This window comes from Terrapene carolina, unplaced genomic scaffold (genome assembly GCF_002925995.2).
Source record: "Terrapene carolina triunguis isolate 2854851 unplaced genomic scaffold, T_m_triunguis-2.0 Scaffold210, whole genome shotgun sequence".
NCBI lineage: Eukaryota > Metazoa > Chordata > Testudines > Emydidae > Terrapene > Terrapene triunguis.
Genome location: NW_020664561.1, coordinates 14,286,383 through 14,301,951, shown reverse-complemented (window position 1 = coordinate 14,301,951; position 15,569 = coordinate 14,286,383). Strand labels below are relative to the sequence as shown.

Here is a 15,569-nt window from a genome sequence, read left to right as displayed (position 1 = left end):
ACATATATCAAAGACTATATCTGCAAGATTTATGTCGCTCAGGGATGTGAATATTCCAGCCCCCTGAGTGACATAAGTTACACCGACGTAAGTGCTTGTGTGCACCGTGCTACGCTGGCAGAAGAGCTTCTCCCACTGACATAGTTTCTGCCTCTTGCAGAGGTGGTTTTTTTATACTGACGGGAGAGCTCTCTCCTGTCAGCATAGAGCAGTGGTAGACAATCTGCGGCCATCAGGGTAATCCACTGGCGGGCCACGAGACAGTTTGTTTACATTTGCACAGCCGCCCGCAGCTCTCAGTGGCTGAATGGCGAACCGTGGCCACTGGGAGCTGCGGGCTGCCATGCAAATGTAAACAAACTGTCTCATGGCCTGTCAGTGGATTACCCTGATGGGCCATGTGCGGCTCATGGGCTGCCCACCACTGGCATAGAGTGTCTTCGCCAGATGCACTGCAGCGTTGCAGTTATAGCGGTACAGCTGCACTGCTAGCACTGTATGTATAGACCTATCCTGAGTCACTGACTCTGCGGTTTACACTCCAAGTCTGCGTATTGACAGATCAGTGACCCAATTCAAGTGGGACGGAATCATTGTCATGTTTAGGTGGAGATTAGTGCAGCTGAGTCTCCTTTCAGGGAGCAAGGCAATTGTGAGAACTTTCAGAGGCGAGAATCCAAAATAGAGAACTATGAAGTCAGGGAAGCTGCTAATCCCTGTACGGGCACTGCCCAGGTGTCTTACTTTGAATGAAGACTTTGCTTTTGTTTACACACAAGGGATTTACGTGTTTTACGTACGCAACATCTACTGCTGAAGATGTCTTTGTCAGCAGACAAAGGCCCCAACAGCAAAGCCATTCTGCATGGCCTTGAATGTATTCACCCTTTATTCCAGCAGTATATACTCCTGCGGAGTTTAAAGCTCTACTCCTAAATACAAAGACTCTGCCACTGGTAATACTCATTCAGCCAGGCTTCCACATTTCAGTTACTATAATCCCAGAGAAAATAAAGGCCCTGGAGACACTAACACAGAAGGCCTCTATCCTCAGCTGAAAGCGCCTCAGAGCCAGTTCTGTATGGCACAGGGTGATGAATGTGCAGTTATTGGATCTTTTAACGAAGCAGAGTGAATAAAAGTGCTTCTGCCATTAGCCCAGAGCACATATTTCTCTCTCATCAGAGCTGTATCCTTTGCTGTGACTTTTCACAGTTACATAAATATGGCCTATTTTTTCCCCTGAATTAACATCTTGCTCTCTAAGTTTAGGCTTTCACACATACATAAAACAAACTGTCTGATTTCTCACACACAGCTGGAACCTTGGCTCACACGGGAGGAACTGTTCTGTTCCTGCAAATATAAAGCATTCACAGTTAGTGACTGACAGATGGGGCTAAGTCTGTCCTGTGAGTGCCCCCAATACCATTCCAGCCTGTAAAATTCTGTGCACCATGGTGTGAACCTCTTCAGAGAGGAACCATCCACCCCATCTCCTCTGTTCTACTGAGAGCCAAAAACTGATCTTGTAACCATGCTCTGAGAGGAGGCAGATGGTCCTATGGTTATATGCTCCACGGAGTGGGTGGATGGTTACATGGCTTGGGACACTGAGCAGATGGTCATGCACTCCAGAAAGGAGACGGCTGTGAGTGGTCTCTTTCAAAAGAAACTCAGTGTAACGTGCAATGGAAGAAAGTGCTGAAATACATGGAGAAAATGTGGATAGTGAATGTTGCTTAAAACCTTAGAGCTCTGGGGGAAAAAATCTCAGACAGCACTATTATGGATTATTTGTACCTACAGGCCCCAACTGGGATTGGGACCCTAATTAGCTAGGCTTTTTAAAACAAAGAAAAAGGCAGTCTCTACCTCAAATTGCTTATAATCTAAAATCCCAGAAATTCTTTCCATCTCTGGCCTAAGTGTGTGATTTTTGTTCACCACTCATCACTATGGTACCTGACACCTGGTTTCCAGTTTCATGTGAGGTCTATTCACAGGGGTGGGCAATGACTGACCCATTCGGGTTTACATGGTGGTTCAGCTTCTGCAACTTGGGGATATTTGTGTGACCTTTTCCTCGGTCTAGTAATATTTATGGCTGAGGAACCGAGATCAAATTAGGAACCAAACCCTGATTTTGAGTCAGTTTTGGGCAAACCTTTTGCACAGTCCTAATATTTATCCTCATACCCCTTCTGGGAGGAGCTACTTTCTACACAGTATCTCTAGTCCATTCTGAGCCCCTTCTGTCTTGTTCAGGCTGGACTCAGCTCCATACCTCCCCCAGAGTGTTGGTTCTTACCAAGGGGGCTGTCTTCATATTTCTTCTCCCCTCTCCCAGTTAGGCTGTAAGGGGATTGATCTGGATGACAGGGGATGGATCATTGAAAATTGCCCTGTTCTGTTCATTCCCTCTGAAGCACCTGGCACTGGCCACTGTCGAAAGACAGGATACTGGGCTAGCTGGACCATTGGTCTGATCCAGTATGGCTGTTCTTATAGGATAGCCATCTGCCCAGGTTTTCCCAGGATCATCTATTTTTGGAGGTAGCTGTTCCAGGAAATCTGTAAGTCTCCCAAGGACATTTAAAGTCCTGTTTTTTGTCACTTGCGTAGCAATACACCACTCAACACAAATTTGATCAAAACTGCATGAAGGAGAGGAGTGGTAAGGAGCTCAGCCCGAAAGGGGAAGGCTCACATTGTGCCCAGCCATGCAGTACAGCTGTCTTTCCTCAGCTCCCCTGGCCCCACCACCCTGCTCCTCTGTGCCCAGCTGCCCTTGCTCTGCCCACCCCCATAGTGCAACCACAGCACCTTCAACTCGAGAACAGGCTTGGCCAGGCCAATAGGGGGTGAAGGAGCCTGCCTTACTGAGAGAGCAGAGACCAGCTCCGTATTTACCAACTAGGCCTTGATTCACCATCCCACCCCTGCTCCCCACAACTGTACAATGCACCACGCCACCAACTCTGGCTCCTCCTCTTAAATCCCGGGTTTTTGTACTTCAGGTGGCAACCCTTCCTCCAGAGCTCCCTCTGTCTCTTGCAGGACGGGGTCTGACTCCATAACTCTAACCCATAGTTTCTTCTTTCATATTCTGTGGCTGCCCCCTCATTTCTCTAGTCCTACCCAAGTCTCTCTCTGACATCCTGGGATAGGGCTGTACTGAACCTCTCACTGCCATTCATTAATGCACATCTTGCCACTAGTTCACCTTTATTTCCAGTGGGCCAAATCCTTCCCCCAAAACCACACCTGAGTAGCTGGGCTTGGGCAGGAAGCTCCATGGGGCTGGAAAGGAGATATCTCCACCACCTCCCCCAATCATCAAGGGGCACGAAAGCAACTCCGTAGCTGCTACGGCAGCCCCATGGCTGCAGTAGCCCCGATGCTGCTGTGCTCCCACTATGCAGGCGGAATGTTCCACATATTGAATCCACAGTCTCTGGTCCTGCTTCTCACCTGCCCCACTCTTGTCCCCAAATTCTGCTGCCTGGAAATGAGGAAGGAGCCCGCTGTGGAGCCCTGGATGGACTCCCAAAATCTTCACCTATGGGCAACAGATCCACATTGCTTTTGCTGCAGGTAGGGCCCTCCCCAGCTGCCGATCAGGGGTCAGGAGCTGTCCAGTTTTGTTTTAAAATGTTAATTATTGTTCCAGTGTTGTTTGCCTGCTGTGACTGAAATACAGACTGATGTCTCCCATACAGAGTGACCCATAATGAAGCCATGTTCCTGTGGCTGAATATCTAGGGCATGAAGCACAATGATAGCCTTGTGGTTAAGGCATTTGACTGTGACCCAGGAGGGCTGAGAGACCTATTTTTTGCTCTGATATAGACTACTGTGTGACCTTAGCCAAATCACAAAGACATACGAATGAATATGTATATAAATGGCACTGGAAGTGGTGTGTGCTCTCAGTGTAACAGGTGGATTGTGCATTGACTGACACCCGGGAAACCTTTCAAAGCTTGCACTGAGTTTTTCATTGCACCACACCACTGATTTTTATTAATGGCTGCCAGAAAACTAAACTCCCAAGCGCCTCTATGAAAATTTAGGGCACAACCTGGCAGCTTGGCACAGGTGGCTAACAGGATGAGGGGGGACCCTGCCGGGAGAGTATGTGATACACCTAACCATCTCACCCATTTCTTTTTATCCTCATGAGTAAACCAAGTGTCCAAAGCCATATCCAGCCCATCCAGGCAGTGCACCATTAGATCTGAATAAAGAGGAATAAGGGTGGGATTTTCAAAAGTGCCTAAATGAGCTAGGAGCACAAGACCCACTTACTTGCAATGGGACTTTGAAAATCCCACCCTAAACACTCAGAGAGGTGGCAATCTGTGCCTTTCCCTGGGGAGGATTATGGCAGGATCCCTGGGATTTGGGGACCATTGTTGGAGGAGCATCGAGCCCATGACCAGACAGATGGCAACACACACAGCTGATTGGTGTTATCTGTTGCAGCAGCCGAAGAGGAGGAAATACATCCTGCTCCATGCTGCCCCACTCAATCCCTTTGGTCCCATTATGGCATGACCCAGGCAATAGGGACCATAGGCAGCTGCTGAGAGCTATATGACCCTGGTTCAGCAGGTGTGCACAGCACACCCTCCTGGTTGTCTCAGGGTGCCCATATCTTTGGTGGCTCTGGGGCCAGGGTAGCCCTAACCGATCCCCCGTTCTTCAGCTGTGCACAGGCTTTCTGTTTGCTTTATCTCCAGGAGAACCTGAATCTAGAAGTATGAGCACAACCACCCACTGTTTCCTATAACAACAGTCTCTATTTCTCACCTCTAGCACAGCCCTTTCCTTCCCAGGTTAATAAACCAAAAAACAGGTAAGTTCTAACCCTCCTTTCTTCCCGTCCTCCAGTGATCTCCTGGGAATCATTCTCCCCTCCCCTTTCCCACCACCGTATGCAGAAACAAGTGAATTCTGGGGAGTGAGCCTTAGGCAGCAGCCAGTGCACTGGAATAATGAGAGCTAGACAGGCTGTGCCATCCTGCACAAGTCTCTGTGTGTCTCTATCCACTGTGTGTGTATGCATCTGCGAGAGCGTCCTCTCTCTCTCTCTTCTCCCCCTTCTCTCTCCTTCATAACCCCCTCCTCCTTCCACCAGCTCTTGTTCTTTTCATGAGATGCAGAGCTAGGAAGCTAGGAGAGTAGCCCGGTGCTGCAGTTATTCTAGAGATAACTGTGGTCAGGCTGGCTGCCCTTCACACTCCCCGATGTACCAGGAGGCGGCAGACCCTGTCATTCAGGGCCTCGACGAGCCATGCCCATCAAGCACCTGCCAAAACCACGTAGCCACCACCATGCTGACAGCTACAAGACAGGTAAGACCTAGGAGTTCATTATTATGTAGGAAAGCTTCTGGGAAAGGCCTCTGTGTGACAGGGCTACAGGCCTCTTGGTTCTCAGCTCAGATGTAATCTCCTTGGTGTTGACTTTTTCTTTATTCTAGCAACAATTCCCGTGGTGAACAGTGGGCCTGCAAAGGGGTGGGGGAAAGATCCGCTTTGACTGTCACCCCAATTAATGTCACCGTACTGCTTCTGTTGGTAGTTAATCTTTCTGTGGCCTCTTATGAATGGCCTAAAAAGTCTAGACACTGTTTCCAATTAGCAATTGCAGCAAGAGCTGTGTATTCCCTCCGATTAGCCCCCCCACCCACGACTCACCAAACCTTGTCAGGGCCCATATAGAAGCTGGGACTCTGGTTCTAGAGGTGATATCTGTTTCAAGTGGAGTAGCTGTGGTCTTTTTACACTGCTAGAATAACAATAATTTATCCTGGTAGCTATAGTTACGAGGTCTTCACTATATTTTTAGTTTCATTCATATTTTTTTTACAAGGATGGATCATATTTTCTTTTAAATACTCGGCATCCAAGTTATTCATGCCATTGTGACTAACACCAGTGATTAACACCACTGCTCAGTTAATTAAAAATAAAACTAATTTGAGTGAAAGGAGAATGTGTCGGAGGTGACAGAACTATGCCAAGCGCTTGATGTAGTGTAAACGTGCAGATGGTAAGAGAGTTGGGGGTGGGGAGCAGGCGAGAGCTAGTCCAGGAGGGCTGTCTTTACCCTCCATGCTGGCTGTTGGATAACTACTACTCATGGTGCACTCTGCTGTAACAATTTACATATTTTTGTTTTATGTTTGGTGCTTGGGGTGAAATCTGGTAAATTAGAATGGTCATGAAATAAGAGGGGCCAGTAGCACTGAAGTCTACACAAGCTTCTCAATATGGCTTCCCATCAATTCACCTCACTCCTGACCCATGTTAATCTTGTTATTTTAGTGCCAGGCGCCCACACAGCTCTACTAATGCACCTCAGTTCTGACCAATATGAACCCTGCTGTTCTGGTACTGAAACCCCATGCCCCTCCCTCACTGCACCATGCCACCGCTCTGCAGCATGCTTCTTTTTCCACCACAAGGCCTCTCCTACACAGAAACTGATAATGCTGGCTTATAATCAGTGGGAATAGCCTGGGCAGTTACTTTGAAAGCTTTCTACACAACGCTGTGGGTGCTTAATCATTAGGGCTGGAATAATGCATGCGAATCCTGCAAATCACAGCTCTGCCAGTATACCTCAGTCCAGATCTGTGATACTCCTGCTATTCCAGTCCAGCCTCCTGAGCAGAGAATTGAGCTGAATGGTGTGGTATTTTTTTATGAGGAAAAAGATCTCCTGGAGAACACGATGAGCCCATCTAGCGCATTTCATTTATGTCCTATTCCAGGTTTGAACAGCGATCTCCCCAGATGAAAGATGGCACATTAAGATCCCAATCCAGCAAAGCACTTAAGTATGTGCTTAAATTGAATAATGGGAGTCACCCATTAAAGTTAAGCATGTGCTTAAATCCTTTGCTGGATTGGGAGCTAGTCTGCTGTGCCACCTGGTACCTCTGAGGAGTGGTCAACAGCCCTAACCACTCTATAGATGGTGCTTGTGTGTCCTGTGGGTGACTGGTCTGATAAGAGCATGCGGACATAGCTGCCATCCCTATTAAATGGATTTCTAATTGCACATCACTTGGGCCTGTAATGGGATGCAACTGCAACCTCCAGGTGTCAGCCTGAACATGGGTATTTGGTGAACCTGCTAGTTTATAAGGTGTTCAGTGTAATTATACTCTTCTCTTGGAAACTCCAGGTCAGTTACAGACAATTCAGGGAGACTGTAAGTACCAAGTTAACTGCAGTGTCCAGCAAACCCCACTCTCTGATGTGTATCTGATGTCCCAGCACATGTAAAAATGTGCAGAATTTTTTGCTTCTGCTCCCTCATCTAGTAGGCTCTACCACATATAATTTGTACTTATAACTTGTACATTTCCAGCAAGCGTCTGTCAGAGTTTCCACGGTAAACCCCATTTTACAGGGGTTCATGCCAGTTGCAGTTTAGATACTGCCATCAGCAGCATCAGTGAGGCTGAAAGCTGGGAGGACTCCAAGATGACACTGAACAGTCCTATGTCAGGATAAATATTTTCAGCATCTCTGCTCCACACATACCAGCATCATCTCCAAAATGCACACGCATGTTCACACACACACATTGTCTGTGTACAGACATCACATTTAAGGGGAATCTCAGCAGCTCCATTCCAATGCAAATGCCGTTACCACTCAGGGAGCCTTACTTGTTTCCTCAGTGTTGATTTTTCATTCTGCCTGCCGGGAGGAATCAGTGAGACTGAATCCTGAGCACACAGGCTGTGGTCAGAAGCCATCTAGCAGTTAGAGGGATTTGTTCTGCTGCATCAATCACAGCATGATGCCAGAGACAGTCCAGGAGCTGCTTTTGTCATTGACACAGGGGAAGGATTTAAATAGCTGGCACTCTCACGCTGAATACAGAAAGACAAACCTATGGATCATATTTTAAGTATCTCATATTTGTATTTTTAACATGAGCTTTAATTTTCAAGGAACTCTGTAGCCCTGTGCTCTCTTACCTCCCTTCCCAGCACAGGATGAGCTCCAGTGCTCCTACCTACACCTACCCAGTATGCGGTCCCCATGTCTGTCCTGCCTTCCCCAGCCCAATACCTGAGCTTCACGCTCTCTCCTAGGTCTAAAGGGAGTAGAAGCATGACAAAGCTTTAAACTAGAGCCTCAAATGTTTTCTGACCATGTTAGTATTGCTGTGAGCTGGGTTAAACCTTGTCGTTATGGATTGGGTGAAAGTGCTGCCGTTCATTCAGAATAAAAGTAAAGAAGTGTCTGAAAAAACAGAAGTAGCACCCAGAATACAGGCACATGGGAAAGCTTAAGGAGAAGCAGAACCACATTATTATTACACGGCCCTAAGGTTTTTTAAATGCAGGGGCTAGGGCTTGGACTGACACAATGGTTTTTGTCTGCGTGTGTGAGAGCAGGAGCAGGGAGAGACAGAAGTGGCCAGAAAGCTAAGCAGACAGTAACAGAAGCACTGGTAATGTGGCCATATGAGACATCTAAGAGACAAGGCTTTTTTGGGGTGCAAAGTGCTGGCTGGAAAAGGCAGGTTTGGAACAGCAAGCAAAGAAACTCTCCTACTGTTTGATTCCTGCTTTGTTCAGGGACTTTATGTATAATCTTAATAATATAATAATAATATATAATAGTATAATAATAAACAGGACTTTATGTATAATCTTTGTAAATAAACAAAATTGCACCAAAGAAAATACGTGGCGCTATCATCAGTTTCTCCTTCTAGTGAAAACAGGCTTCGGGGCCCCAAACTTTGGCTATGCACACCAGTCAAAAATAGTACCAATATAGATCCCACCTGGTGGATTTCTCACAAGGCCCTTCTCACATATTATAAATCACCTTTTTATTTAGTGTTCTGGCAACAGGAGGGTTAATTTCAGGCTGCAAGAGCGTGACCTTTGCTGCAATCCCAATGTGCTTCACTCTAACCCCAAAACAACATGGCACTGTCTGAACAGAGATCTCTAGGAGGACTTCTCATATTAGACACCAGATACTGAGAGAGATTGTAATGTTTAACACTAGAGATGTTCCTTGGGCCCTAATTCTGAACTGTGGCTGAGAAGAGCTCAGCACCACTCCAGCAGAGGGATTAAAGAGTGCACTAAACTATGTTTGCAGTCCCTTGATCCTGGGCCCGCCCAAGTGCCAATTTGGTTCCTGGGTATGTTTGAACAGCCTCATGTGGGAGGTGGGGTGCCAGAGGAGCCATTATGGCATCTCTGCACCACCCAAGGTCCCCACTACAGTGGGAGAATCCCCCTGTGGCCAATTCAGATGGTTTTAGGACAGTGATACAAAGCTGAAAATGGCAAGGCACTGAGTGAGAAGAGAGTGGCAGGGAGGTATAATAGGGAGGGAACGATGGGAAGAGAGAGAAAAGGAGGAAGAAAAGGTTGAGACAGCAGGAAAAAGAGACGAAGAAGGGAAAGCAAAATAAACAGGAGAAGCAGAGAAAAGGAAAAAAAGTCAAAGCAAACATATCCAAACAGTCGCCAAGATTCAGAGGTGAGTCAAAATAAGAGTTTCTAAGAGAGTCTAAACTGATGTAACTTATCACTTCTGGCTATTCAACAACAAAATTACACTTCCTCAGGGTATGTCTGTTCCAGAGTTTTAGCTCCAGGTCAAAACTATTTGTTCCTTTTAACCTGCCCTCCATCCAAGCACAAAGCTCTCAGTTGTATATTACTCATGGCAGAAGTCAGATTAGGGCCCACGGCTGCAGCCTCACCTAGTTAGGCTGAATAGTGTGCAGCTAGCCCCAGTGTGGGGCAGCAGGGCAGTGCTGCGATTCCTCCAGCGCAAGCCCTCAGGCTCTTGGGAGCTCTTCCTACAGAGATCAAAGAGGCAACAAAGACTAATTAAAATTTAATCATGGGGGACTTCAGCTCCCTGGATATAAGTTGGTCAAATGTCACCGTGGAACAAGGTTTATGGAAGCAATTTCTTGGCATCTTGAAAAAGTGCTTCTTGGAACAGCTAGTTGTAGAGCACACAATAGGAAAAGCTACTTGCCACTTATTCCTAAACAATAGAGGGGACAGAGGAGTAATTATTCACTAGATAATAATGCCTACAGTCTAATTACATTTAACATCCTCAGGGGAGGGATTGTACAAAAGTGTAGCATGGTGACACTACACATTAGAAAGGGAGATTTCAATAACGTAAGCAAGCTAACTGAGAAGACCTTAAATGTAGAAGTGACGTGAGGAATTTAAAATCTTTAGAATCAACAGGGAGGCTAGTTAACCATACCGTAACAGAGACAACCAAAGGCATATGGACCCTTAAGCAAAAAAAAAAAAAAAAAATCACATGCACACATACTTCCAAACCGGAAGGGGGGAAAAAGCATGTTTAAATGACTAGGTGCAAGAGATTATTTGAGTCAAACAGGTACCTGTAGCCCAAGTGAAGAAGTTCATTAACCCAGGAAACCCTCCAAAATGCCAGTGAATGCCATCCCTTCCCTGTCTATGATTGGACCAGATGATATCCTTGAGGCCTTCTGTGATACCTCTGAGCAGAGTACCACTCTGTCCTCACTCAGTGGGAGGAGGAATGTAGGAGAGGGAAAAGTTACATATCAGGCCCTGAGTGAGGATGCTGCCACTGACTACAAGACCATCAAAGCTGCAATCCTGGGCCAGCTAGCAGTTTCAGAAACAAAGGCTGCTGTTCTGTAGGAAGCACGTTTCTTCACAACTGTGGCTATTCACTTTCACTTGGCAGCTCAGTGGCTCAAGCCACAGTCTGGGATAATGGGAGAAGCAATGGACATAGTTGTTCTAGAAGAGTTTTCACATAGCAGGGCAAGCGAAAGGCATGCCGAGGGGGTGACAACCAGTGGTATGTTCACAATAATAAATTTGGGGGATGTTGTCAGTTTGCCATGGGCAAAACATTAGTGACATAAAGGAAGCAGGGAGACATTTGAGTTTACAGAAGGTGCAGAGGGACCTGAAGGAAAGAGCTTGATGGTAGAGATTAGATTATTGATCCAGTAAATTACCTTCTGTCCTGGCCAATGATCTTTGTGTTGTCCATAGAGTCTCCCCGATAACCTCATCTCAATACCACACATTTATGTTTTGTGTATTTGCTGTTAGGTCATGAGGAAATTGCTGTGAAAGATTTCTTAAAGAGATTTAAAATGCTGGATGGTATTCAAATTTAATATTTAAATGGCTGTTTTATTAAAAGCTTTTAAATAGAAGCCAACATAGTACGTCTGCTAAAACAAAAACACAAGGGCCATTGTAGAAGGAATTTGCTATAAACCCTTCTCCTACCTCACAGAGGCTTTCTAAAATATTACACTGCAAAATATAATTCTCTTTATCTTCAATTTAATTACATTTGCCATGGCGCATCTATCAACCCAGTGCACTTAGTGTGTTCCTGATTAACTCAACCCTGACCCAGGAAAGTAATGGAGAGAAATATCAGTCTCCACGGTTATTCTGGGGCTGCCCAATAACCCACTTCGCCCCAAGAAATGGATGCATTAGCAACCCTAACCTGGAGAATCAATAAGGCAAATTACAGGCTTGATTCTCCACTCTGTTACACTGGTGATGTCAATGGAGTTCACGTGATGTAAAACCTGATGTAATAGAGGGAAGACTCACACCACAATCTCCAGATTCATTATACATCCAGGATTGGTGGCTCCGAGCTTTGGTTTGATTCAGATGAAAGCAAAGTCAAAAAGTCTGGATGCTGGAGCTGAACTTTCCAAAATGGGTCTTTTTGTTGGTCAAGAAGTTGTGTTGAAGAGCCCTCAAGATCTGGCTTTTTTGTTATTGAAAAAATAACACATCTCATGATATTGCAATAGCTCAGACAGAAGTAGGAAGAAGCACAGAATAGCGAAAATGACGTGCTAAACGTTCACTGAGCTCTTTGCAACATTGTTTTGAATTTGGCTTGGATTTGGGCAAAGGCTCATACTGGTTGTTATTTAGTTTGAACAAATTCACTCACCTTATCAACACCATTTGCACACTATGAGCCTCAGCCTCTCACACTGGATGACAAAAGTCTTATGTCAGCCCCACCCCCACCCCCGTTCATTCAGTTTCTGGCTCCTGATAAATTGAGGCCTGATCAATCAGCCTGGAGTATTGTGTACTAGCTGAGAATAGATAAATCACTTCCCTGAGAACTCCAGGTTATAAAGGAATAGAAAAGTTAGTACTGCTCTGATATTTGCTTAAATAATTTTTGTATCAGTCATAAATCTTTTCTTAGTAGATACTGCCCATATAACCACATGTGGTCTCAGGATATGCTTCAAGCTGGGGCCACAAAAAAGCCAAAAGTCTTTACTAAGAAAGAGGGGCTGGTGAGGCTTTAGATAGAATACCAGTTCCAGACAATGGCAGGAGGGAGTAGTAAAACAGTGGTAACTGTATGTTTGTGTGGCCAAGGGAGACATTTTGCATCTTTTCTGAGAATATTGGTTAGGATCTGTATTAAAGGGTTGGCATGTGGTATAGAAGGAAGTGGGAGAAGAACAGGTCATCATAGCTTCACAGAAGTTAGAGGCAAAAAGACCTGTTAAGTCATCTAACGTAGGATTTAAAAAAGTGACTTAGGAGGACATGTGCCACTGACTTTCAAGTCACTTAGTTGCTTTTGAAAATGCCTCCCCTTGTCTATCCCCTCTGCCAGTCCAGGCCTGAGGGCACAAGGATGGAAGAGCCCATAGGTCTGTATATGAAGAGAGAGGGGAATTTGGATCTGTAACAAAGGAAGAGGTGAGAGAAGACAGAAAGTGAGACACTGGTGGCTCTGTGTGGGAGGGCAGGGAATTTGGGTTGTTAGTAAAAGTCAGGTGAGAAGTGGTATGAGAGAATGTGAGATAACAGCAGGTCTTCATAGGATGGAGAGGAAATTCACATCTGTAACCTGCCAGGGGGGATTTTTTACTGGCTCTGCATTTATCACATTACATCCAATAAGGAGCCTTCCTTGCCTCTTAATACATTTGATTTGGTTCTGATGACAACAGGACTCTTTAATTATACTCTCCAGTACCTTTTCTGTCAGCAGCTGTCTGCGGAAAGAGCTCTGTGACCTATGATCTGAAAGCAATAACCTATCCCAACCTCAGAGGAGTTTTTTTTTTTTTTTAACTTTTTATTTTGTTCTTTTTTTCAACTTAATCAGGGTAACAACAACAGAGAATGTTTGCAGGGGAATCCCATCTGAATTCTCCCTGCGAACATTTCTCATATACAGAATATGCCACATGGTGGATTATTTTAATGTAATAGAAGCTAAGGGAGTTGTGATCAGGTTAACAAGGAGGAGGAGGATGAAGGATGCAATAAAGTGTTCTGATCAGGTGGGCAATTCTGAAATCCCACCAATGAGATGTGTGAGCCGGCTCTGCAGTGTTAGTGTAGCCAAGCCTCAGTCTCCTGGATTAGGCTGCTTTAGTGTTTACTGGATGTGACACAGATAGGAGAGCTGCTGTCAGCTGTGCTGCTGCTCGGAGAAAGTGGGGAGAGGGAGGTGTGTCTGAGTGTGACTTTCTGCCTCTTAAGAGACTGCTCTATTCTCTCCGTAGAGCCTCTCCGATCACACAATTGGCAAAGATCCACAGGCCGTGAGGACAGGTCAAAGGCAGTGAGTATCTTTTCTCTGTCTCTGTCTATCTGTCTGTCTGGAATGCCTTATCCATGTTCAATTCATCTGGCTTTCTACGTATATTGATGGATGTTCTTAATCTCTTGCAGTCTCTTTGGAAATCTCTGCTCTTCCTTTTTAAACCTCAGTATTATTAGTTTTCTCCCCTGGGATGGCTTCATTATTCTTGTCCTGGGGTGACTCTACAATGTCATCTTGCTGAAGTTAGGTGCCATGATCAGAACAAATTCCCCAGCTTCTGCCCCCAAATAGCACCCTCAAAACATGCACCGGAAGATGCTGGCAATTCCTCTCTGCACTGGAGTTCTATTATAGGGCGGGAAAAGAGATGGGGTGTGTGGTGAGAGTGTGGGGGAAAGTTCCATGGATGGATTCCTACTGGGACCAGTTTCACAGAGTCACAGGTTGGATTTATCAAGGTGTAACCAATTGGCTGTACCTGCAGCAGATAGAATTACTGGTGGGTTTAAAAGACTGGGGAAGAGAGAGATCACCAGAGCCTCAGGTTTGCCCTCATTACCAATCCTGGGTCATTGCAGCAATGAAGAGAGAAATATGTTGGTCAGAGAGTTCACCAGTGGTCAGCTGTGGCATCAGCAGGAAGGGTGCTGTGATAGAGGGAAGGGAACATTGTGGACGATGGTGAGGGACAGTGGGGATGGGGTGGAACTGTCGTAAATCAGGAGCTCAGAAGAGTGCAGAGCATTTTCGTGGTAGAACTCAAGTGCATGAACGTGTGGGGTTGTGTGGGAGAGGAGCACCAGCAGCTGCCCAGCTCTGCCCTCAGTGACCAATGCCAGCATGGCAACGGGGAAGAAAAATCCTGGCTACTGGAATCCAGGAGATCACGTGCTTTGGTTACACATGCGAGTGAGGTTGTGTTAATAAGGAAATTCAAAGGGGCTTAGGGAATTATAGGGATTGGTTTCAGCTAAAACACAGTGGAAGGCAGACTGTTAGGGTGGGGATTAAGGAAATGCACTCACTGGCATGTAATGCAATCCCTGCTCCATTAGTTTAGTGGGGAAGAGGCTTTGTGCATTTTTAACGTAATCAGGTCTTAAAATGGATGCTGCATTTGGCAGCAGTAGCCTTGGGAATTACTCAGGCCCAAAGAAGGTGGGCACCCCCCTCCTCCGCAGACATTCTGTTCTGCTTGGGTGCCTTCTTTGGGTAAGAGGATAGGGAGGTTACCAGGTGCTTCTCCTCTCCCATGATCACTAGGAAGCAATTATATGGTGTGCACCAGGGAGACAGTATCTACCTATTCTGTGTCCCGTCAGCTTCCTGCCTGGTGGAACCTGGCCTTCCTCCCTGGAATGAGATTCAGTCACAAGGCAGAGGAAAAAGCTGGCCCTGTGCCAAAGGTTGTCCATTTCCTCGGTTCTTTTCTCCTTCTCCTCAGCCATTCACAGACTGCACAGGCTCCAAGAGTCCAAATGATTAGATGCATCAGGAATTATGCTTTTATATTGTGTGTGAATGTTTGAGCCTGTGGTGGTTAAAGGACCAGCCCCTACAGAAGCGTGAAGTCCTCGTGTTATTTTATTTACAGGTTAGTTGCAGTGCCAGCTTTTCCATGATGCCTGGTTAGTAACATCAACCATGACCTGGAGGGATGACAGGGGCAAGAAGTAGTTTGGTCTTAGCCAGTTTAGTCCTGAGCTGAGCCCATTGAGCAAAGACTACCAATTGTGTTGAATGACATGTACTGTTATGTCAACTCCTGCCATTCAGTGGTGAGCTGAGACCACTAAACTCACTTCACTTAGACCTGAAGCTGGACTTGAACCTTAGTTCTGGGGATTAAAGGAGAGGTGGAAATTCCTGCTATGACCAACCCTCAACTCTGAATGGTTTTCACTGAAAATCCAACAT

The 15,569-nt window shown here is 45.9% G+C and overlaps 1 protein-coding gene across 1 annotated transcript in view; it reads left to right on the top strand.

Annotated features, from left to right (window-relative positions):
- The first annotated feature begins 5,252 nt into the window (after window positions 1-5,252).
- LOC112113464 (regulator of G-protein signaling 8) overlaps window positions 5,253-15,569 on the top strand; it is a 37,379-nt gene continuing 27,062 nt past the window's right edge. The window contains exons 1-2 of the mRNA XM_024209753.2: window positions 5,253-5,360; window positions 13,612-13,670. Coding sequence (XP_024065521.2) covers window positions 5,253-5,360; window positions 13,612-13,670 — 167 coding nt within the window. The remainder of the gene's footprint in view (window positions 5,361-13,611; window positions 13,671-15,569) is intronic.